General features: G+C 45.5%; 1 protein-coding gene and 1 long non-coding RNA gene across 6 annotated transcripts; one reads left to right on the top strand and one right to left on the bottom strand.

Moving 5' to 3' along the window:
• Positions 1 to 5650: 5650 nt before the first annotated feature.
• On the bottom strand, positions 5651 to 13932 carry LOC137349304 (uncharacterized). Of its 2 annotated transcripts, none has more exons than XR_010969312.1 (4): positions 13711 to 13932; positions 12013 to 12136; positions 8534 to 8607; positions 5651 to 6953 (listed from the first exon to the last, which is right to left on the bottom strand). It is a non-coding gene; the product is annotated as an uncharacterized lncRNA (long non-coding RNA). The 2 variants fall into 2 exon arrangements; XR_010969311.1 differs by having other exon boundaries at positions 8542 to 8607.
• Positions 13933 to 14415: 483 nt separating this feature from the next.
• Positions 14416 to 24019, top strand: LOC137349250 (zinc finger protein 16-like). 4 transcript variants are annotated; one of them, XR_010969303.1, is made up of 3 exons: positions 14424 to 14544; positions 16780 to 19296; positions 23078 to 24019. XR_010969303.1 is itself a non-coding variant. In XM_068014752.1 (2 exons), exon 2 carries the CDS (start codon positions 16889 to 16891, stop codon positions 18176 to 18178), a length of 1290 nt encoding a protein of 429 aa, XP_067870853.1. In that variant the 5' UTR covers positions 14416 to 14444; positions 16780 to 16888; the 3' UTR covers positions 18179 to 20685. The 4 variants fall into 4 exon arrangements, 3 of the variants coding, with proteins under 3 accessions (XP_067870853.1, XP_067870852.1, XP_067870851.1); XM_068014752.1 differs by lacking the exon at positions 23078 to 24019 and having other exon boundaries at positions 14416 to 14444; positions 16780 to 20685; XM_068014751.1 differs by lacking the exon at positions 23078 to 24019 and having other exon boundaries at positions 14424 to 14529; positions 16780 to 20685.
• Positions 24020 to 25172: the final 1153 nt, after the last annotated feature.

The following is a 25172-nucleotide window of genomic DNA, read 5'->3' as shown; positions in this document are numbered from 1 at the left end:
TCGTCTATGGTCATAGAAACACCTGTCTGTTCCCCTAACTAATGAATCCCCTATCATTACTGCTCTTCCACTCTTCCTCCTCCCCTCCTGTGCAGCTGAGCCACCTGTGGTGCCACAAACTTGGCTCTGTCTGCACTCCTCTGAGGAACCATCACCCTCACCAGTATCCAAAATGGAAAACCGATTAGCAAGTGAGATCATATCAGGGGACTCCTGCACTACCTGCCTGGTTCTCTTAGACTGTCTGTCGGTTACCCATTCCTTATCCTCCTGCATGCTCCTAACCTGTGGTGTGACCACCTCCCTAAACCTGCTATCCATGTCGTTCACTGCATTGTGGATGCACCACAGTGACTCCAGCCACTGCTCAAGATCCAAAACCTAGAGCTCAAGCTTGTGCAGCCGGTGACACTTCCTGCAGATGCGTTTGTCTAGGACACATGGTGCGTCCACGACATCCCACATGTCACAAGCTGTGCATTGCACTCGGCCAAGCTGCCCTGCCGTACCTTAACTTAACCAACTATTTAGAAGTAGAATATCTGACCAGTTACTCACCAACCAGCTCCTTCCACTGCACAGAAACAAGAACCAAATACTGGAGGACAAAAAAAGTAGAAAAAAGGAGCACCTCCTCTCCTTCACTGAACTCACCACTCAGCAAACACATACCTCCAGACTCTGTTTACAATCTGCACTCCTTATCAATCTTTTAGTCATTCTTTGCTGTTTTTCTATATTCTATCCAACATTCTGACCTGCCACCCATCTTTGTGCAATTATATGCTTTTCCTTTAATTTTGATATGACCTTGAACATTTCCAGTAAACCATCGATAGTGAGTCCTCCCCACTCCGAATCCTGTTCATACTGAGAATCCCAGGGTGGAGAGCTGGGATATCCTGTCTCAAAACACAGTCACATAGACACAGCATCATTTACTGCACAGAACAAGGCCATTTGGCCCATCGATTCCATGTCAGCTCTCCAGGGAGCAATCCACTCAGTCCCACATCAGCCCATAGCCCTGCAAGTTTATTTCCTTCAAGTGACCATCCAGTTTCCTTTGAAAATCATTGATTATTTCCACTTCCACCACACACATTGGCAGCGAGTTCCAGGTCAGAACCACTTGCTGCAGAAGTTGTTCTTCCTCACATTCCTGCTTCAACTCTTCCTCAAAACCTTCAATCTGTGTTCCCTAGTTCTTGTACCATTAGTTCATGGGAGCAGTTTTTCTTTGTCTAATTTATCAAAGTCTGTCAGAATCTTGTACATTTCTATGAAATTTTCCCTCATTCTCCTTTGCTCCAAGGAGAATAACCCCAACTTCTCCAACCCACCCTTGTAACTAAACTCCCCCATCACTGGAACCATTCTGATAAATCTCCTCTGCAGCCTCCCCTGGACCCTCACATTCTTCCTGAAGTGTGGTGACCAGAACTGGATGCAGTGGGAGATATTGGCGTAGTGGCATCATCACTGAACTAGTAACCCAGAGACTCAGGGTATTTCTCTGGGGACATGAGTTCGAATCCACCACAACAGAAGGTGGAATTTGAATTCCATTAACAAATCTGAAACATGAAACCATTGCCGATTGTTGTAAAAACCCATCTGGTTCACTAATGTCCCTTTAGGGAAGGAAATCTACCGTCTTTACCTGGTCTGGCCTATATGTGACTCCAGACCCACAGCAACGTGATTGACTCTTAAATGCCCGCTGAAATGGCCGAGCAAGCCACTCAGTTGTATCTAACCACTACAAAGTCTGAACAGACCACCCGGCATTGACCTCGGCACCAGAAATGACAATGGCAAACCCAGCCCTGTCGGCACATCTGGGGGCTGGTGCCAAAGTTGGGAGAGTTGACCCACAGACTAGTCAAGCAACAGCCTGACATAGTCATAGTCACGGAATCATACCTTACAGACAATGTCCCAGACACTGCAATCACTATCCCTGGGTATGTCCTGTCCCACCGGCAGGACAGACCCACCAGAGGTGGCAGAACAGTGGTATACAGCAGGGAGGGAGTTGCCCTGGGAGTCCTCAACATTGACTCCGGACCCCATGAAGTCTCATGGCATCAGGTCAAACATGGGCAGGTAACCTCCTACTGATTACCACCTACTGCCCTCCCTCAGCTGATGACTCAGTACTCCACCATGTTGAACAGCACATGGAGGAAGCACTGAGGATGGCAAGAGCACAAAATGTACTCTGGGTGGGGGACTTCAATGTCCATCAACAAGAGTGGCTCGGTAGCACCACTACTGACCGAGCTGGCCGAGTCCTAAAGGACATAGCTGCTAGACTGGGTCTGCGGCAGGTGGTGGGGAAACCAACACGAGGGAAAAGCATACTTGACCTCGTCCTCACGATTCTGCCTGCCGCAGATGCATCTGTCCATGACAGTATTGGTAGCAGTGACCACCGCACAGTCCTTGTGGAGACGAAGTCCCGCCTTCACATTGAGGATACCGTCCACCGTGTTGTGTGGCACTATCACCGTGCTAAACGGGATAGATTTCGAACAGATCTAGCAATGCAAAACTGGCCATCCATGAGGCGCTGTGGGCCATCAGCAGCAGCAGAATTGTACTCAACCACAATCTGTAACTTCATGGCCCGGCATATCCCCCATTCTACCATTGCACGAGGCCAACCCTGGTTCAATGAAGAGTGCAGGAGGGCATGGCAGGAGTAGCACCAAATCAGGTGTCAACCTGGTAAAGCTACAACACAGGACTATCTGCATGCCAAACTGTGTAAGCAGCATGCGATAGACAGAGCTAAGCGATCCCATAACCAACGGATCAGATCTAAGCTCTGCAGTCCTGCCACATCCAGCTGTGAATGGTGGTGGACAATTAAACAACTAACTGGAGGAGGTGGCTCCACAAATATCCCCATCCTCAATGATGGGGGAGCCCAGCAAATCAGTGTGAAAGATAAGCATTTGCAATAATCTGCAGCCAGAAGTGCCAAGTTGATGATCCATCTTGGCCTCCTCCTGAAGTACCCAGCATCACGAATGCCAGACGTCAGCCAATTCGATTCACTCCGCGTGATATCAAGAAACGACTGAAGGCACTGGATACTGCAAAAGCTATGGACCCTGACAATATTCCGGCAATAGTACTGAAGACCTATGCTCCAGAACTTGCTGCGCCCCTTCCCAAGCTGTTCCAGTACAGCTACAACACTGGCATCTACCCTGCAATGTGGAAAATTGCCCAGGTATGTCCTGTACACACAAAGCAGGACAAGTCCAACCTGGCCAATTACCGCCCCATCAGCCTACTCTCAATCATCAGTAAAGTGATGGAAGGTGTCATCAACAGTGCCATCAAACGGCACTTGCTTAGCAATAGGCACAGTGGCGCAGTGGTTAGCACCGCAGCCTCACAGCTCCAGCTCCAACGGGTGGTTGATGGTCGGCACAGACTCGGATGGCCGAAGGGCCTGTTTCAGTGCTGTATCTCTAAACTGTTCCTCTCTAAACTAAACCTACTCAGTGACGCTCAGTTTGGGTTCCACCAGGGCCACTCAGCTCCTGACCTCATTACAGCCTTGGTTCAAACATGGACAAAAGAGCTGAACTCAAGAGGTGAGGTGAGTGTGACTGCCCTTGACATCAAGGCAGCATTTGACCGAGTATGGCATCAAGGAGCCCTAGCAAAACTGAGGTCAATGGGAATCAGGAGGAAAACCCTCTGCTGTTTGGAATCATACCTAGTGCAAAGGAAGATGGTTGTCGTTGTTGGAGGTCAATCATCTGAGCTCCAGGACATCACTGCAGGAGTTCCTCAGGGTAGTGTCCTAGGCCCAACCATCTTCAGCTGCTTCATCAATAACCTTCCTTTAATCGTAAGGTCAGAAGTGGGGATGTTCGCTGATGTTTGCACAATGTTCAGCGCCATTTGCGATTCCTCAGTTACTGAAACAGTCTGTGTCGAAATGCAGCAAGACCTGGACAATATCCAGGTTTGGGCTGATAAGTCGCAAGTAACATTTGCGCCACACAAGTACCAGGAAATGACCATCTCCAACAAGAGAGAATCTAACCATCTCCCCTTGACGTTCAATGGCATTACCATCACTGAATCCCCCACTATCAACATCCTAGGGGCTACCATTGACCAGAAACTGAACTGGAGTAGCCATATAAATACCGTGGCTACAAGAGCAGGTCAGAGGCTAGGAATCCTGAGGCGAGTAACTCACCTCCTGACTCCCCAAAGCCTGTCCACCATCTACAAGGCACAAGTTAGGAGTGTGATGGAATACTCTCCACTTACCTGGATGGGTGCAGCTCCAACAACACTTAAGAAACTCAACACCATCCAGGACAAAGCAGCCCGCTTGATTGGCACCCCATCTACAAACATTCACTCCCTTCACCACCGACGCACAGTGGCAGCAGTGTGTACCATCTACACGATGCACTGCAGCAATGCACCAAGGCTCCTTAGACTGCACCTTCCAAACCCACGACTTCTACCAACTAGAAGGACAAAGGCAGCAAATGCATGGGAACACCACCACCTGCAAGTTCCCCTCCAAGTCACACACCATCCTGACTTGGAACTATATCGCTGTTCCTTCACTGTCACTGGGTCAAAATCCTGGAACTCCCTTCCTAACAGCACTGTGAGTCTACCTACCCCACATGGACTGCAGCGGTTGAAGAAGGCAGCTCACCACGAGCTTCTCAAGGGCAATTAGGGATGGGCAATAAGTGCTGGCCTGGCCAGTGACGCCCACATCCCATGAATGAATAAAACAAACAAACAAAAATCCTCTAATTGTTGTCTAACCAAAACGTTATCAAGGTTCAGCATCCCTCCTGTCATCGGCCTTACTGTTTTCACCCGATCCTGTGTCCCGCCCTCCAAAACCTTCAATACCTGAACATGACACTGGACCTGCCCTCCTATCGAATTGAACTGCCCCATGACTGTGACCGTTCCCTCCACCAGCCAGTAGCCTGACTTCAACCCACAGGACCCCAATGTGGACAGTAGTGACCCGAACATAGCCCCCTCATTCACCTCACCTTCACTGACTGTTACCCCCACCACCACACCCAGGATGTTAGGCCCCTCCCTTACATCCCTCCCCACCTCCCTCAACCCGAACCCCACCCTCTGTCCTCTCTTACATCTCCCCTCCTCTGTACCTCCATGAACCTGAACTACACCCTTTGAACTCTGCCCCCCTCACTCCCGATTCATCCTTGCTGGTCCCGAGCCTTCCGCCGAACATTCCTTCGACTGTTGCCCTTCCTTATGCCTGAGAGTTCCAGAAAGAAAACTGCTAATGTCAGACACAAGGGCACAAAGCTGACTGGTGCACAAATCCACCTTTAAAGAAACATGAACCGGGTGCCACGAGATTCCCGTGTACCGCTGACTTCATCTGGAGGGTAGAACTTCATTCCAATTGATTCGAAGATAATGAGTATTCAGGACATGCAGATATTTTAAAAGTGGAACCCGCTACGGGATGAAGTGGGACAAAAACCACACCATCCCGAAATTTGAACCCGCCTTCGGGAAAGCAAAATTTCACCTCCCGCCGAATTAAGTCACTGCACCCGCCACATTTCCCACTCTGACAGCTCCAGTAAAATTACCCCGTGTGTTTGATATAAAGCTGATTTATTTGGCATAAATCCAGAATATTAAATTCCAGCCCAGTTACAGGGATGATCAACTGAAATAAACTCCACTGTCAGAATAAACATGGTTCAGTCCTGGATGTGATTAACAACAGCAATAACAACAGAATCCAATCCCTGCAGTCACTTGTGAACTCTCTGCTGTGTCAGCAAGTGGGATAACTGAGTGAATCCCTTCCCACACACAGAGCAGGTGAACGGCCTCTCCCCAGTGTGAACTCTCTGCTGTGTCAGCAAGTGGGATAATTGAGTGATTTTTAGATTTAGAGATACAGCACTGAAACAGGCCCTTCGGCCCACCGAGTCTGTGCCGACCATTAACAACCCATTTATACTAATCCTACACTAATCCCATATTCCTACCACATCCTCACCTGTCCCTATATTCCCCTACCACCTACCTATACTAGGGGCAATTTATAATGGCCAATTTACCTACCAACCTGCAAGTCTTTTGGCTGTGGGAGGAAACCGGAGCACCCGGAGAAAGCCCATGCAGACACAGGGAGAACTCGCAAACTCCACACAGGCAGTACCCAGAATTGAACCCGGGTCACTGGAGCTGTGAGGCTGCGGTGCTAACCACTGCGCCGCCCTTCCCACTGTGAATCCCTTCCCACACACAGAGCAGGTGAACGGCCTCTCCCCAGTGTGAACTCTCTGCTGTGTCAGCAGATAACTTTTGCTTTTAAAGCTCTTCTCACAACTGGAACATTTGAAAGGTCTCTCATCAAAGGGAACAAACTGGTGTGTCAGCAGGTGTGATAACTGAGTGAATCCCTTCCCACACACGGAGAAGCTGAACGGGCTCTCCCCAGTGTGACTGCGTTAATGAATATCCAGCTTTGATGGGGAACCGAATCCCTTCCCACAGTCCCCACATTTCCATGGTTTCTCCATGGTGAGGGTGTCCTTGTGTCTCTCCAGGTTGGATGATCAGTTGACGCCTCGTCCACACACAGAACATGTGTACAGTTTCTCCCCGCTGTGAATGGTGTGATGTTTTTTTCAGGCTGTGTAACTGGTTAAAACTCTTTCCACAGTCAGTCACTGGAACACTCTCACTCGGGTGTGTGTGTGTCTCGGTGCTTTTCCAGTCACACTGATGTTTGAAATCTTTTCCCACAGACAGAACAGACAAACATTTCTCCTTCCACATTCAAAGGCCAATGATATTCAGGTCCTGATGAATCGAGTGTTTCTGTCAGATCTTGATGTGATGTTTGGTTTGAATTTCCCGTCAGTAAATCCTCCCCTTCTAATACCCTGTAAAAGGAGTTTACAAAAGTCAGCACTGTCAGTCCAGGATAGAAATTCAGAACAGACAGTTCTAGTTTCTATGGAACATTCTTTCCTCGCTTGTTTCCCCCAAACATGTGGTCCCTTCAAACTAAAAGAAGCCAAAATAAGCAACAAATTGTAACAGAAGCAAAGGGAACCTTCCCAACTAAAACAAAACATTGCTCCCAGTGTCCACGAGACACTCTGTATCCTGAGGTGTCCACCGGTTACAGAAGGCCACCCCGGCATGGACAAGACCACGGAAGACAGGGCAGCAGCCAGAGTCACACCCCCACTCCCAACATGGTCCCTGTACATCCTGGACCTGCACATTGTTTCTCAGCCTGAGCGAGAGGGAGAGAGAGATGGAGAAGGTGAGAACTGAGTGTTTAAATATATAAGTGAGTGTTTAAATATACAAGACAGATACAAACCTGGGTGGGTTTGGGGTGGATGAGGTTAGGGAGAGGAGGGCATTGGGGGGACTGGGAAGAGGAAGTCAGTGAAAGGGCTAGTGGGTGTGGGTGGTGTTTTAACCAGGCCCAAGAGCAGGTCCAGGAAACTGTATAAAACACTGGTCAGGACACAGCTGGAGGACTGTGTGCAGTTCTGGTCACCGCACTGTAGGAAAGATGTGGTTTTATTGGAGAGGGTACAGAGGAGATTTACAAGGATGTTGTCTGGATTGGAGAATTTTAATTCTGAGGAAATATTGGATAGGTGAGGGTTATTTTCTTTGGAACAGAGGAGGCTGAGGGGAGACCGAATTGCAGTGTAGAAAATGATGATGGGTCTAAATAGAGTGGTTAGGAAAGCCCTATTCCCCTTGGCTGAGGGGTCCATAACCAGGGGCATAGATTTAGGGTAAGAGGTAGGAAATTTAAAAAGGATTTGAGGGGAAATGTTTTCAGACAGAGGGTGGTGGGGATCTGTAACTCACTGCCTGGGAGGGTGGTAGAGGCAGAAACCCTCACAACAATTAAAAAGTACTTGGACATGCACCTGAAGTGCCCTAACCGACAATGGTATTGTTACGACTGACCGCTCAAGTCAAAGCTCCCCAATCAAAATATACAATTTTGATAGTGGGAGAAATGCACTGTTGATTCAGTCCTGTCCCTCACAGATCGCCCAACATATCATTTTAAACATTCCAAATTAAAGAAAGATCCAGCCAAATGGTACCATCTATTAACCCCTGAATAAGGCTAACCAAACCAGAAATTACTTCTCTCAAAGGTTCGTGAATCTGTGGAATTCACGACCCCAGAGTGCGGTGGATGCCGTGACATTGGGTAAATTTAAGGAGGAGATAGACAGATTTTTAATTAGAAATGGATTGAAGGGATATGGGGAATGGGCAGGAAAGTGGAGTTGAGGCCAAGATGAGACCAACCATGATCGTATTTAATAGCGGAGCAGGCTCTAGGGGCTGAATTGCCTATTCCTGCTCCTAGTTCTTATGTTCTTTAGATCATCAAATTAACTGTTTAATTAGAAAAACGAAATTCTTAAACACTACTAAGATATAAACAACATTTAAAATAGAAAAATTAGTGTCTTGCATATTTACGCTCCTGCTGAAGTGAAATCTTCCAATGTGGAATATTCCAAGGTTGCTTGAAGTCCTCACAGCCGTCTGATGGGGAACAAAAAGGTTCTTCAACAGTAGAACAGTCTAATTAAGCAGCTGAATTGATGCTTTTTTTTTCCAGCAATGAATTTCAACAGTTACAGTTCAGTAGTTAAAGGAATTGGTTATTTTCTTTTAAGAAATTAATCTGGCTTGACATCAGAATTCCTGGAGTATAATAACTAGGGTTTAAATAAACCAAGAGAGAGCTCTCTTTTCCTTCAGTATATGCTGGATGATAATCTGTGTCTGTCTCTGTTAACGGTGTCTCAAAAGCCAGTTTTTCAACTAGTTTCAAATGTCAATTGGTAACAATGTATCTCTTGATCCTCAGTCTGAGTGGCTGCATCCCGGGGCAACGAGAATACATTCTTTGACTCAGTCTCTGGAATTTGTTGCCTTAAAGCAGTACTACTCCTTTTCCAGCCTTAAAGGCACACTGCATTCTTCCCAGAAAAAAAACTACAGTATCATAACACTATTGACCAAGAGCTGGATGGCGGAATTAGGCTGGATGGCTACTGGTCAGCCAGTGCGGACATGATGGGCTAAAAGGCCTCCTTCCGTGCTGTAAATATCCAGGACTCTAAGTTGAGGAGCCGCCCCTACAGGTAACTGTACAGGGGCTGTAACCTCTCACACTGAATATATACGTCGCCCATGGACTCTTCTGGGCCGCAAACATCACATGCAGCCTGAGAGTGGGTGAAGCTGCTTAAAACCCTATTGTCCAGGATGCCCCATCTCCTGAGCACTTGGACCCAGTTGGGAACAGAGTCTCGGAGGTCCTGTCCACTCTCTGTGCCCTCACCAAGATGGCTGTGCTTGCACCCTGACCCCGCCCGGTCCAAGATGGCGGCCAGTGACCCCTCTCCCCCGGGCCTGTCACCACGAGGTAAACACAGGGCCTCTTGGCCTACCCCAGGTGTATATGAAGCCTCCGAGCCCACCCACGGCTCCAATTCCTCCCTTGTATCCACAATCTCCTCTCGCCTCCCGATCCACCTGGTCCATCTCAGTCCATCTCCATTACCTATGCTGGACATGCTCAGTGCACTGTTCGATCCCAAGCCAATGCACTGGGCCCCTGTGGTCATTGATCAGGGACTGACCCTCATCACGGGAGTCCTGGGTAATGAATCCTCCACTGAAAACTCCAAATATTGAATGGATGATTTTGTGTCATCCCATTGAGATCAGGGCCAGAGAGACAATGGAGAAAATTATTCAATAAATTATACAGAAACCCGAGTGCCCGGGACATCAACTATAGTGTGAAGTACACTGGGAATTCTGTTCTTCACCCACATTTGGACTCAGGAATTAGAGGGATGTTTTCAGAACTTGTAGTTGACACCAAACTGGATGATAGAACTAATAATGAGGAGGAGTGCATTGAAATCCAGGAAGACATAAACAGGCTGGCAGACTGGACAGATAAATGGGAAATGAAATTCAACATAGTGAAATATGAACTGGTTCATTGTGGGAGGAGGAATAAGGAGGTCAGTTATTGGTTAGAATGTAAGAACTTAAATGGAGCAGAGGAGCAAAGAGATCTGGGAACAGAGTCACATAAATCACTAAAAGGAGCAACACAAGTCGATAAGAGAGCAAAGAAAGAGCTGATGTTTCTTTTCTAGAGGAATACAATGTAACAGCAGGGAGGGAATGTTAAATTTATAGAGAACCTCACTTAGAAGGACTGTGAGCAGTTCTGGTCTCCATATTAAAAAAGGATATTGAAGACTGAAGAAAGTGCAGAATAGATTTACAAAGATGTCACCAGAGAGGATGTTACTATCCAGCAAGATTGAGCAGGCTGGGGCTCCTTTCTCTGGAAAAGAGAAGACTAGGAGGAGATCTGATAGAGGTCTTTAAAATTATCAGTCAGTCAGAACAAGGGGGCAGCAATATAATACAGACATTAACAGGTCAAATAGAGAACTTAGGAGGAATTTCTCTGCTCAGAGAGTGGTGAGAATGTGGAACTCACTGCCACGTGGAGTGGTTGAAGCTGAGAGCAATGATGTGTTTAAGGAGATGAGGGAGTTAATGAGGGAGAAGGGAATTGAGGGATATGGGGGCAGGGTGGGACGAGGTAATCAGATTGGGAGGAGGCTCATGTGGATTATAAACAGCAGCACAGACTAGTGGGGCTGAACGGCCTGTTTCTGGGCTGTAATTCTGTGTACATTCAGCCTGGGTGGATTAATGCTCAGGTTCACTGGGCCCAGGGGTGGATTAATGAAAATTCTGGCTCTATGTTTTAGACGATGCTGCCGAGTACTGCAGGTGATGGAGAAGAGTTTCTCTCTCTCTACCCTATCAGTTTCAATTAATATCTTGAAAACTTTGATCAAATAACCCCTTAATCTTCTGAATTCCAGGGACTACAACCCTCACAGTGAGGTGATTCATTCTGGCAGAAGGAATAGGGAGAGGCAACATCCACTTAATGGTACAGTTCTAAAGAGTTTGCAGGGATAAAAGGACCTGAGGGTTCATGTGCAGAGATCACTGAAAGTGGAAGGATGTATTGAGGGAACAGTTGGCAAAGCAAATGGGATCTTGGGCCTCATAAATAGAGGTATTGAACACAAAAGGAAGGAAGTGATGCTGAACATTTATAAAGCTCTGGTTAGGCCACAACTAGAGTATTGCATCCAGTTCTGGTCACCACACTTTCGGAAGGATGTGAAGGTCCTTGAGAGGGTGCAGAGATTTATCAGAATGGTTCCCGAGATGAGAGAATTTAACTACAAGGTTAGGTTGGAGGAGCTGGTGTTGTTCTCCTTGGAGCAAAGGAGATTGAGGGGAGATCTGATAGAGGTGTTGAAAATGATGACAGGTTTAGATAAGGCAGACCAAGAAAAGCTGTTCCCATTAGCTGATGATACAAGGATTAGTGGACACAGATTCAGGTTTTGAGATACAGGAGGGATGTGAGGAAGCAGTTTTTTTACACAGTGAGTGGTAATGACCTGGAACTCACTGCCTACGAGGGTGGTGGAAGTGGAGACAGTCAATGATTACAAAAGGAAATTGGATGGACACTTGAGGGAAATAAACCTGCAGGACTACGGGGATAGAGTGGGGGAATGGGACTGACTGGATTGTTCTACAGAGAGTGGGATGGAATCAAAAAGATCAATGTCCTCCTTCTGTGCTGTAATGACTCTATGATTCACTTGAGTAATCTCTCCTCGTAATTTAACCCTTGGATTCCAGGTATCATTCAGGTAAATCTACACTGCACTCCCTCCAAGGCCATTATATCCTTCCGAAGGTGTGGTGCCCAGAACTGAACACAATACTCCAGGTGTGGTCTAACCAGGGCTTTGTGTATCTCAGTGCTTTTCCACTCTCACTGATCCCTGAAATCTTTTCCCACAGACAGAACAGACAAACCTTTCTCCTTCCACATTCAAAGGCCGATGATATTCAGGTCCTGATGTATCGAGTGACTCTGTCAGATCCTGATGTGATGTTTGGCTCGAGATTCCCCATCTGCATATCCCCTGCTTCTAAGCCCCTGTAAAAGGAGTTTACAAAAACCATCACTGTCAGTCCAGGATAGAAATTCACAACATTCTCTCCTCCTGCTTCCTGGCCCAGGATGACTGTACATGCACCCTGCTGTACATTGTCCTGAGGGAGGCCACACACCAGCCTGGATTCACGTCTGCGGCTGCAGAAACGCCTGTGTATTCCCCTATCAAATCTCCTATCACGATTGCTCATTCAGTCAGCTTTGTGACCCTCTGTGAAGCTGATCCAACTGTGCTGCCATGGCCTTGACTCTGGCTGCACTCCTTAGATGAACCATCACTTTCATCAGTATTTAGAACTGAATACTGGTTGGAGAGTGAGATGCACTCAGGGTTCTCCTGCATTCCCTGCCTGTTTCTTCTTGATTGTCAGTTGGCCACCCATTGCCTCTCTCCCTGCATACTCTTAAGCTGCAGGGTGACCATATCTATAAACGTGCTGTCCACAAAGCTCTCATCTCATGGATGCACCGCAGTGACACCAGCTGCAGTTCATGCTCTGAAAACCGGAGCTCGAGCTGCTGCAACTTTTTTGATCTTCATCCATGTGATGTGGGTGTTGCTGGCTCGGCCAGTATTTATTGCCCATCCCAAACTGCCCTTGACAACTGAGAGGCTCGCTCGGCCATTTCAGAGGGCATTTCAGAGTCAGCCACATTGCTGTGGATCTGGAGTCACATGTAGGCCAGACCAGGTAAGGACAGCAGATTTCCCATCTCATGAACCAGGTGGCTTTTTAATTGCAGATTTATTAATTGAATTTAAATGTCACCATCTGCCGTGGTGGGATTCGAACCCATGTTCCAGTGACATTACCCCGATGTCACCACCTCCCCCAATGATACTTCCAACACAAAAGGTTATCTGGAGTTGGCACATTACACAGGATGTACACTCCAGAGGTCGGAGCAGCCCCACCATTGGCAGGAATTTGGGACTTGTAACTGCAAAGGCCTTTGTCATTAAAAAGGACTGTGTAATGTATCAGTGTGGTGTGAGATAGTCAAGTGTTGAATAAGAAAAAAAAAATCTTTGTATAATAGCCGACACCACAAATTACAATCAACGTGCTATTCAGTTATCTGGGGATTTATTTTAGTTTAATTATGACAAAAGACTTAAACTGTGAAATAGTGTGTAATTTATTAAAGTGGTCTGGGGATTCATAGCCCATATTTTTCACATTGACAATCTTTGAGGTCATCACAATTGGAAAGTGGGATTAAACTGGATTCAGCTGGCACTGACACAATGGGCTGAATAGCCTCCTTCTGTGCTGTAAATGTTCTATGTTTTCTTTCGCACAGGATGTTCACTGCAGAGGTTGGAGCAGCCCTGTAATTCCTCTAACTATTAGATAATAAACTTGCTACTACTAATAAACCTCAATACTTAAAAATAAAAGACGGCTCACCGGCTACTCACTTCCCTTCTATTGGTGTCAGTTAAATCTCGGGAAGCTGCCCCTTATTCTGATGAAAACTGGAATGTTTAATTTCCAGCTCCTTGGACAAACTTCCTAATTTTGGAGAAAGGGAAACAAAGTTCCAAAACTTACCAGCCAATCAACTCACAGGCTTCCTGACTCGGTGGAAACGGGAGAAGAAACTGGGAAGCGGCGGCTCGGATAGAGGAGGCACTGCACCATCACTTTAATGCGACCCCCCGGGGCTCTCGCCGCACGTCCGACGGATCTGTTTCGGAGCCCGAGCCGCTGAAACTCGGTGTTGCTGAGGCTGCGATCAGCTTCCGGGAACCCCACCGCGCATGGTCCGCGCAGACAACGGGCTCCGTGAGGCGGAGCCTTCTGACGCCTGCGCGTTGCGGTTCTTGGGATCGAGATCGGCCGTATTTATCCGCGCGGTGCATTCTGGGCAGTATAGTCTGCCATTTACAAGTCGGAAAATGGACGGGCAGTTTATGTTTCACACTCAGAAAACTAAAATGGAATAAAACAGCTAAATTTGACACGAAACACGTATTAAATCCAAACCGTTTCAATGGTCGCATTCAGGTCCCTGCTCAATCACTGCTTCTCTTCCCCGCTCTCTCCGGCGCCCGTTGACTCACCATTCCCGACGACTCGCAGTTGCCGCTCTCTTCTAGCGCTTGTATTGGGACGTTCAATGGCGGGGCTTCAACACAACCTTTTAGACGCTAAAGAAAGCTCCCTATTCACTGCACGGGAGTCCAGTGCGCAGGCGCTGTGCGAGAGACAGCGTTCGGTGCATGCGCAATGCCGAACAATTTTGGAGCATGCGCACTACGACTCATGGCGGCGGACAGGCCTTTGTGAGTTGTATCACACACTGCTCCTCCTTTTCCTCCTGGGATCTTTTACTGGAGTCGTGTTTCTAAACTCTGTCTCCCTATCCCGGTAATGTCGGTTGCTGTGAGTGTTGGGACGATATTGCCTCTCCTCATTCTTCCTCCTTCTCCAGGCTGCAGGCTCCGGTGGCTCGATGTGTCTGAAATGTTTACTCTGTCTCTTCACAGATGCTGCCTGACCTGCTGAGCATTTCTTGTTTTTATTTCGGATTAATTAAGAGCCGGTTTGTATCAGGGTGGGTGTTGGATGTGGAAGTCGGTCCCTCACCTGTGTAGTTTTTTGTTGTTGTATCAGTTTGATCTGGAGTGGAGATTTATTTTTATTTATTTTATTTAGAGATACAGCACTGAAACAGGCCCTTCGGCCCACCGAGTCTGTGCCGACCAACAACCACCCATTTATACTAACCCTACAGTAATCCCTTATTCCCTATCACCTACCTACACCAGGGGCAATTTACAATGGCCAATTTACCTATCACCTGCAAATCTTTGGCTGTGGGAGGAAACCGGAGCACCTGGGGAAAACCCACGCAGACACAGGGAGAACTTGCAAACTCCACACAGGCAGTACCCAGAATCGAACCTGGGTCCCTGGAGCTGTGAGGCTGCGGTGCTAACCACTGCGCCTCTGTGCCGCCCTGATGGAGGAGCAGCTGCTGGATTTAATCCTGAGTACTTTTGAGTCCAGTCAAGCCCAGCAATTTCCAATGTGAGACTGTCAAGGGAGGTAGATTCCAGGAGATGAGATTGATAAACGGACACCAGGCACTCAGTGTAAAAAAAAAGTACTGTATTAGTAACAAGTATTTCTGGAGAGGCTTTTGAACCATTTTACATATACTGATTTTTTTCCCTTCATTCCTGGGATATGGGCGCCACTAGCCAGACCAGCATATATTGCCAATCCCCAGTTGCCCATTGAGAAGGTGATGGTGGGCCTTCTTCTCGAACCGCTGCAGTCTGTGTGGTGAAGGTGCTCCCACAATGGTGTTAGGGAAGGAATTACAGGATTTTCACCCAGTGATGTTGAAGGAATGGTGATAAATGTCCAAGTTAACATTAACTTGTATTTATATAGCACTTTTAATGTCGTAAAATGTTCCAAGGTGTTTCACAGGAATGTTATAAAGTAACATTTGACACTGAGTCACATAAGGAGATATTAGGGCAGATGACCAAAAGCTTGATCAGGGTTTGAAGAAGTGTCTGAATCATGGAAGGTGAGGTGGAGAGGATTAGGGAGGGATTTCCAAAGATTATGTCCTTGGCAGCTGAAGTCACGGCCACCAGTGGTGGAGCAATGAAAATCAGGGATGTTCAAGATGCCAGAATTAGATGAGCCCTGATCTCTCGGTGGGTTGTAGGGCTGGAGGAGATGGTGAGGGCATGGAGGGATTTGAAAACAAGGATGAGGATTTTAAAATTGAGGTGCTGCTTAATTGGGAGCTTGTGTAGGTCAGTGAGCACAGTGGTGATGGGTGAACAGGACTGGGTTCGAGTAAGGACACAGGCAGCAGAGTTTTGGATGATCTCAAGTTTACAGAGGGTAGAATGTGGGAGGTCGGCCAGGAGTGTGTTAGAATAGTCAAGTTGAGAGGTAACAAATACATGGATGTAAGTTTCAGAGGCAGATGAGCTGAGGCAGTGGTGAAGTCTGGCCATGTTACTGAGGTGGAAATAGGAGGTCTGAGTAATGGCGCTCATCTCGGGGTTAAATATGATACCAAGGTCCGGTTTAGCCTCAGACAGTTGCCAGTGAGAAGGATAAAGTTGGTGCCTAGGGAGTGAAGTTTGTAGCACGAACTGAAGACAATGGCTTCAGACTTCCCAATCTTTAATTGGAGGAAATTTCTGTTCATCCAGTCCTGGATGTCAAACAAGTCAGGATGATGTGTGACTTGGAGGTGATGGTGTTCACATACACCTGCTACCCTGGTCCTTCCAGATGATGGAAGTTGAGGGTTTAGGAGGTTCTGTCAAAGTTCTGATCCAGTTGTACATACATAAAATCACCTTCCTCTCCTCCCTTCCTCCCTCTTTTTTTTTCTCTCCCTCCTTCCTCCCATACAAGGCAGAGTCTTGTGTAGGTCCAGACTGGGTGGCAGGTTCCTTTCCCTGAAGGACATTAATGAACCAGTTGGGGTTGTACATCAATCCAGCAGCTTTCATGGTCACTTTTTCCTAGTGATGGCCCCATAAATTACCAGATTCATTCAGCTCCGTTTCACAACCTGCCTTTGTGTTTTTGTGGGTTCTCTCATATACTGTTTTTTTCTGTTTTAAATCAATTTCACAGGCTTTTAGATGAGGAGGAATTGCAGCCGCGATATGCAAAGCAAACATTTGATCGTGATCGGAAGGAGTCGCCCAATTTATCGTAACTCGAATATCACCGGATTTTGAACATGGAAGGAAAAAGCAGCGATCACAGTGGGGAGAAACTGTACACGTGTTCTGTGTGTGGAAAAGGTTTCAGCCGATCATCGGGCCTGTCGAAACACAAGTGCAGTCACACTGGGAAGAAACCATGTAAATATGGGAATTGTGGAAAGGGATTGAATTATCCATTTGAGCTGGAAACCCATCCATGCAGTCACACCCTGGAGAGGCCATTCATCTGCTCCAAGTGTGGGAAGGGATTCACTCAGTCATCCTACCTGCTGAAACACCAGCGAGTTCACACTGGGGAGAAACCGTTTAAATGCCTAGATTGTGGGAATTGCTATAAAGGTTCTACTGAACTGATGTCCCATCAACGTGTTCACACTGACGAGAGACCGTTCAGGTGTTCTTATTGCAGGGCTGGGTTCAAACGGTCATCTGAACTCACTGTACACCACCGCACTCACACTGGGGAGAGGCCATTCTCGTGCTCTGTGTGTGGGAAAGGATTCACTCAGTCATCGCACCTGATGAAACACGAGCGAATTCACACTGGGGAGAGGCCATTCACCTGTTCAGAACATGTTAGGCGATTCACTACTTCATCCAACCTGCTGAAACACCAGCGATCTCACACTGGGGAGAGGCCGTTCATCTGCTCAGAGTGTGGGAAGGGATTCACTCAGTCATCCAGTCTTTTGACACACCAGCGAGTTCATAATGGGGAGAGTCCATTCATCTGCACAGAGTGTGGGAAGAGATTCACTCGGTCATTCAACCTGCTGAAACACCAGCGAGTTCACACTGGGGAGAAGCCGTTCACCTGCTTCGTGTGTGGGAAAGGATTCACTAGTCCATTCAACCGGCTGACACACCAGCGCACTCACAGTGGAGAGAGGCCGTTTACCTGCTCAGAGTGTGGGAAGGGATTCACTCGGTCATCCAACCTGCTGACACACCAGCGAATTCACACTGGGGAGAGGCCGTTCACCTGCTCAGAGTGTGGGAAGGGATTCACTACTCCATCCCATCTTGTGACACACCAGCGAGCTCACACTGGGGAGAGGCCATTCACCTGCTCAGAGTGTGCCAAGAGATTCACTACTTCGTCCAACCTGCTGAAACACCAGCGAGTTCACACTGGGGGGAGGCAGTTCACCTGCTCAGAGTGTGATAAGAGATTCACTACTTCATCCAGCCTGCTGAAACACCAGCGGGTTCACAATGGGGAGAGACCATTCACCTGCTCTGAGTGTGGGAAGGGATTCACTACTTCATCCAACCTTCTGACACACCAGCGAGTTCACCAGTAACTCAGGGCTGAGAAATGTCCATGAAACAGCAGATTTCCAACATTGGGATTTTGGAAATCCACCATTGGGTTCTCCCTTTCCGAACTTGACCAGCTTTGAAAAAAGTTGCAACGGTCAGTTCTGATTTTTGTTTGTTGTAATTTGTGTTTATTTTTTATAGTTGGTGGAAATGAACTTGAAGCAGGATAGTAAGTGGGTGGATCTGCATACTCCTCCACAACTTCTGTGTTAGTGTTCTGTAAATGGCCAAAAAGGAGGTGTGTGAAGACACAGACCAATTCCCAATGTTTGTTTTTGCCTTCATGGGATATCTTAGCAGAGACCACCTGAGAACTGACACAGCTCATTTGACATGGTTTAAAATTAATGGTGCAGGATCAGTAGCTGGCAAGTCGCTGGTCTGCAGCAAAAACATTGGTCTGTCAGTAGGAATTTGAAACTTGCTTCCATTTACACAGCAGTGCGTGTCTGAAATAATTTCTGAAAACTCTGCACAAACTGGTTACTGAATGTGAATATCCTGCAGTGAGCATGAACTGTATAAACTTAATATGTCCTGTGCTTTGGAGCAACTGAAGTGATCTGGAATTTCCACTTATCGGTTTGCTCAGGTGTATGGCTGAATTCCATTCATTGTTCATCTCCATTTTCACTGTCTACTGCCCCAGTCACACTGTAAACCTGGAGTCTGTGTGAAGCTGTCTTTTGCACCATAGTGATGCAAGGCAAGGAGTATAACTCTGACCATCTTTCTTCAATGTGTGGTTTGACATTGCTTAAGATTATCTGGAAAAGACTGTTGTGCACCTGGTTTTGCTTTCTGCTACGTTCAGGTGATTATCTCAGCACAAAGTAAGAAAAATGACCCCACATATCGTCAAGTTTCTGGATTGTCAACGTCTGTTAAATGTTTAGTTTTTATTAATTTATATACCTACTGATTTTTGCACATCACTCACCAAGGTGCCAGAATGTGCAGTCTAGTCTGCTTCTAAATGTTGCTTTCCATTGATGTTGACTCATCTTCACAGAACACCTTTCACATGAAAAATCTATAAATAGGCAGAAGCAGGACATTGAGAACATGAAGCTCTGTAAAACCAATTATCAGCTGTCAGGTAAGTCTCATGAAATCGTATTCTGAGTACAGTGCAATTTTATTCATTACATATGCAAAATTGTACAAAATTACCATTACTCAACTAGTTTGCTTCATTAATAGTAATATAATTACATGATTCATTGTCAGAAAAAAAATTCAGACTTTTTTGTCTTCAGCCACTAATTTTCAGACCTTTTGATCTTTGGCCACTCTCACCCCCTGTATTTGTTACTTGTTTTAGTGAAATACTCTCCCTATTAGTGTTGAACGGCTGGATAACTCTGATTACAATTATATGTTTTTTTTTATTCATTCAGAGGATGTGGGCATCGCTGGCCAGGCCAGCATTTATTGCCCATCCCGAATTGCCCTTGAGAAGGTGGTGGTGAGCTGCCTTCTTGAACCACTGCAGTCCATTTGGGGTAGGCACACCCACAGTGCTGTTAGGAAGGGAGTTCCAGAATTTTGACCCACAACAGTGAAGGAATGGCGATATAGTTCCAAGTCAGGATGGTGTATGACTTGGAGGGGAACTTGCAGGTGGTGGTGTTCTCATGCATTTGCTGCCTTTGTCCTTCTAGATGGTAGGGGTTGTGGGTTTGGAAGGTGCTGTCTAAGGAACCTTGGTGTGTTGCTGCAGTGCATCTTGTAGATGGTACATTTTATGCATGTCCATAATGTGTCTACTCAGATTTAACTAAATTGTGATTTGTAACCAATAAATGATGTTTCGGGCATGAATTGTAGACTTGTATCTTGGTGATTTGTCAAGAAAAATTTAATTCACTCACTCAGCAGCTTGAGAGGAACCAGACTGAGGTTTAATGAACATAAGAAATAGGAGCTGGAGGAGGCCATTTGGCCCTTCGAGCTGCTGTGCCATTCACCCAGATCAAACACTGGAATAAAAATCCTCCTCCTGGGGCAATTGGATGACTCCAGGTCTGATAACAGTGTCTGATTCCTGGTCTGATGCTACTGTAGGTAATGCACAAGTGGTGAATCTATTTGTTCCTGTTAGTATCATGTTGCGTGCCCCTGTCTACCATGTGAAAAACTGGGGTTATATTCTGTGATGGGGTGATTGTATATTTTTAAGATATCAAAATGTTATATTATAGTTTCATCTTAAAATACCACAGAAACAATTAGAAGAGGGCATGTTCTCTTTGAGAACTTTCTTGAGCAGACAGTTTTATCACCAGGTGCCCTCATACTACACAGTGGTAGATAATTGTAATCTCCTCTACACTGAGGAGGCTAAATACAGACTGCGTGACCGCTTTGTGGAACAACTACCTTCAGTCCGCAAGCATGGCCCTGTGCTTCCTGTTTCTTCTCATTTTAATTCTCTACCTTGCTCTCAGTCTGACCTATGTATGAACATATGAACACATGATCTAAGAGCTGGAGTAGGCTATTCAGACCCTCGAGCCTGCTCCGCCATTCTGCAAGATCATGATCTGTTTGTGGAGTCAACTCCACTTTCCTGCCTACCCCCGATATCCTTTGACTCCCTTGTTTGTCAAGACTCTGTTTACCTCTGCCTTAAAAGCATTCAATGACCCTACCTCCACTGCTGTCTGGGGAAGAGAGTTCCACACACTCACGACTCTCAGAAAAAAAAAATCTCCTCAACTCTGTCTTAAATGGGAGAGCCTTTAATTTTAAACTGTTCCCCAGTTTTAGCCTTCCCTAGAAGGGGAAACCTCCTTTCAACATCCACCCTGTCACGTCCCCTCAGGATCTTGTATGTTTCAATGAGATCAACTCTCATCCTTCTAAATTCCAATGAATACACTCCCAACCTGTCCAACCTTTCCTCAAAAGATAACCCTTTCATCCCAGGAATCGGTCGAATAAACCTTCTCTGCACTGCTTCCAATGTAATTCTATCCTTTAAGTAAGGAGACCAAAACCGTACAGAATACTCTCGATTTGGTCTCACCAATGCCCTGTACAACTGTAGCAAAACATTTTTTATATTCCATTCCCTTTGTAATAAATTACAGCATTGCATTTGCCTTCTTAATCACTTACTGTACTTGTATACTAACTTTTGGTGTTTCATGTACTGGGACACCCAAATCCCTCTGCAGTTCGAGTTCTGCAATCTCTCTCCAATTAAATAACATACTGTTTTTCGAGCCAAAATGAACAAGTTCACACTTTCCCACATTGCATCTGCCAAATCTTTGTCCTCTCACTTAATCCATCTGTATCCCTTTGCAGACTCCTCATGTCCTCTGCAACAGTAGTAGACTCGCCAACTTGAAGGGCATTTAAGTGGTCATTGGATAGACATATGGATGAAAATGGAATAGTGTAGGTCAGATGGTTTCACAGTTCGGCGCAACATCGAGGGCTGAAGGGCCTGTACTGCGCTGTAATGTTCTATGTTCTAAAACTTATTCTCCTCTTTTGCATCATATGCAAATTTAGCGACCATACATTCTGTCCCTTCATCCAAGTTATTGGTATAGATTGTAAATAGTTGAGACCCCAGCACTGATCCCTGTAACACTCCACTAGTTACAGCTTGCCAACCTGAAAACGACCCATTTATGCCTGCTCTCTCTTTCCTTTCTATCTTTGGCCTGCTTTTTTTTACTTTATTCTTTCCTGGGAGGGATGTGTGCATCACTGGTAAGACGAGCATTTATGGCTCGTCCCCAAATTGCCCTTGACAACTGAGTGGCTTGTGAGGCCATTTTAAAAAAAACCTAATACATTCCGAAACTTTGCCATTTCTGCTGAAAAGTCAGCAGCCTGAAATGTTAACTCTGTTTCTCTCACCACAGATACTGCCAGACCTGCTGAGTATTTCCAGTATTTTTGTGTGTGTCTGAGATTAAATGACATGGTTTCCAGTAATGGGGCCCTGATTGAGGGGGACTGGGGGAGTTGTGTCTCTTTGAGGAAAAGGTTATTCAAACTAGCATCAGTGTTTTCCAACCTGACCTGAGGTGATCTGTTGAAGATACTAATATAACACTGCTGTCTCTATATATTCATTACATTGACTTTTAGCCTGATGTGTTAAAAAGGTAAGTCTGATTCTTGACACTTTCTTTATGGATGAGCCCTAATCTATCACCAAATCTCTTTACCTCATAGATGATCCATGACACGACTCCATAGCTGCATCATTTACAGACTCTCCCGAAACCGTCGCCATTGCTTCCTATTTACAGACACTCCCTGACCTTTCTCAATTTTTCCTGCTTTAGAGATACTCCCCGACCAGTCTCCATTTCTCCCCATTTACAGATCTTCCCTGACCTGACTACATTTCTTCTTCATTTACAGACACTCTCTAAGCAGTTCCCATTTTGAAGGTGAAAAAATGCCTTAATTTTGGTCTGGACAAGACTTAAACAATGAAGGCAACATTATCACTGACCTGAAACCTTAAATCTGCTTTCTCCACAGATGCTGCCAAACCTGCTGAGTATTTCCAGCACTTTCCAGCATCTGCAGTATTTTGCTTTTATTAAAAAGTCCAATCTTGTATTAGCATATATCAAAATGAGGCACTTACTGCACCTCTGGTTAAAGCATTGCTCTGTATGGGGATTGAACCCACGACATTGGCATTATTAGCGCCATACTCTAACCAAATGAACCAGCAAATCTTAACATGCAAGCTAGGTGTTAATGTTTTAGGTCTTTGACCTTTCACCAGAACGCTTTCTCCACAAATGCTGAGCATTTCCAGCAGATACTGTTTTAATTTCAGATTTCCAGCATGTACAGAATTTTGCTTTTATTTCTATGTTTAAATGGCTTTGACAAAGTCGATTTATCTGGGATCCCTGGAATACCAACTCAACAATGCAACCACTCAGCCTGCAGTTTGAATGAATTGTGCTTGGAAATTCGTCTAATTTCCGTCTTCCAAAGCAAAGACCTCGATTCACAGGAAAATTCTGCAGAAAAGCACCTTTTAATCAGCAAGCAACAGCTTAATAGCCTGGAATCTGGTAGTGTGGTTGAGTGGTCTAAGACAGTGGATTAAAATTCCGGTACCTGTCGAGGTGTGGATTCAATCCCACTGCTTGTCCAGCATGTTTTGGGCACAGTGATCCTAGAATGCTGGGCAGCTTCTAGTTGGATCAAGAGGTCCACATCTTCCACACAGCTTCTGCGCTTTTACTATCTTAGCTACTGTGCCAGTATTTGAAGCCACAGCTTGTGCTCGCAAACTCTGTCAGCCTGCAAAGATAGTTTTGTATTTACACACGTCTTTCCATAAAGCCTCAATGTCAAGCTTTTTGGCTGATTATTTCCAGCAATTACTGTTTTTAATTTCAGATTTCCAGCATGCACAGAATTTTGCTTTTATTTCTATGTTTAAATGTCTTCGACAAAGTCGTTTTATTCGGTATTCCTGGATTACCAATTTAACAATGCAACCACTCAGCCTGCAGTTTGAATGAATTGTGCTTGGAAATTCGTCTCACTTCCATCTTCCAAAGCAAAGGCCTTGATTTACAAGATAATTCTGAAGGAAAGCACCTTTTAATCAGCAATCAATTGTTTTATCGTCAAAGGGATGGTTGTGTGGCTGAGTGAACTAAGGTGCTGGATTAAGGTTCCAGTCTCTGAGGCATGGGTTCAAATCCCACCGCTACCACAATTTGAGTCCAGGGTTATTATGTGCACAGGACAGCTTCTTGCTGGGTAAAGAAGTCCACATCTTTCACACGGCATGTTTAGTTTCTCCACTTTGGCTACTATTCCAACTCTGTTGGCCTGCAAGGATAGCTTTGTATTAACACTTGTCTTTTAATAAAGCTTCAATGTCAAGACCTAAGAGGGTATTTTGAAAAGCTTCAATGGGTGTCAATGCAGCTCTGCAATTCTTTCAGATAATGGGACAGAGTTTAAACAAAAGTTGTACATTGGCAAATAAGTTAATTGCAGGGAATAGAGGTAAAAAGAAATGAAACTGATATTCCTTTATCTGCATCTGTAATATTTTCCTTTTATTCCTTTATCTGAATGCATGAAGTATCTGTAATATGATAGATGAGCTAGTGGCACGAATAGAGGTAAATGATCTATATCTAATTGCTATTACCGAGACATGGTTGCAAGGAGATCAAGGTTGGGAAATTAATATTCCAGGGTACACAATATTACAGACAGACAGGCAGAATGGCAAAGGAGGAGGAGTAGCCCTGATATTAATGTCCTTATGCCATCCTTTACTAAGAAGGGATCTGGCCTCAGAAGATCATGAAGTAGAATCAGTTTGGGTGTAAATTAGGAATAGCAGGTGTCAGAAAACACTGGTGGGAGAAGTTTGCAGACCCCCTCACAGTAGTTATATTATTGGACAGAACATTAAATGGGAAATTATTGAAGCATGTAAAAAAGGTAATGTATTAATTGTGGGGGGACGTTAATCTGCATATAGACTGGGACAATCAAATTGGCAGCAGTGGTGTGGATTATGATTTTTTTTAATGCTTTCGTGACAGTTTCTTGGAGCAACATGTTGTAGAAACTACTGGGGATAAAGCTGTCTTAAATCTCGTATTGTGTAACAAAGTAGGGTTGATAAGCAATGTCATGGTAAAAGTTCCATTGGGAAACAGTGATCATAATACCATTGAATTTCATGTTAAGTTTGAAAGTGACATTTCAATCACAAATAAGAATCTTAAACTCAAACAAAGCCAATTCCGAAGGTATGGGGGAGAAGTGGCTAAGGTTAATTGGGTAAATAGACTGGAAGGTATGGCGGTAAATGAACAGTGGTAAACATTTAAAGAAACAATTCAAAGGATTCAACAAAAAGTACATTCCGTTCAAAAACAAAAACTCGTTCAGAAAGACTCATCCGTGGCTCACTCAGGAAGTTAAGGAGAGTATTAGACTAAAAGA

This window comes from Heterodontus francisci, chromosome 34 (assembly GCF_036365525.1).
Source record: "Heterodontus francisci isolate sHetFra1 chromosome 34, sHetFra1.hap1, whole genome shotgun sequence".
NCBI classification, from domain to species: Eukaryota; Metazoa; Chordata; class Chondrichthyes; order Heterodontiformes; family Heterodontidae; genus Heterodontus; species Heterodontus francisci.
The sequence above is the reverse complement of the archived record's forward strand: the minus strand, read 5'-3'. Positions and strand labels throughout refer to the sequence as shown.

Excerpts from the sequence above, each read along its gene's own strand:
- LOC137349250 (XM_068014752.1), top strand. The coding sequence starts at position 16,889 with ATGGAAGGAAAAAGCAGCGATCACAGTGGGGAGAAACTGTACACGTGT.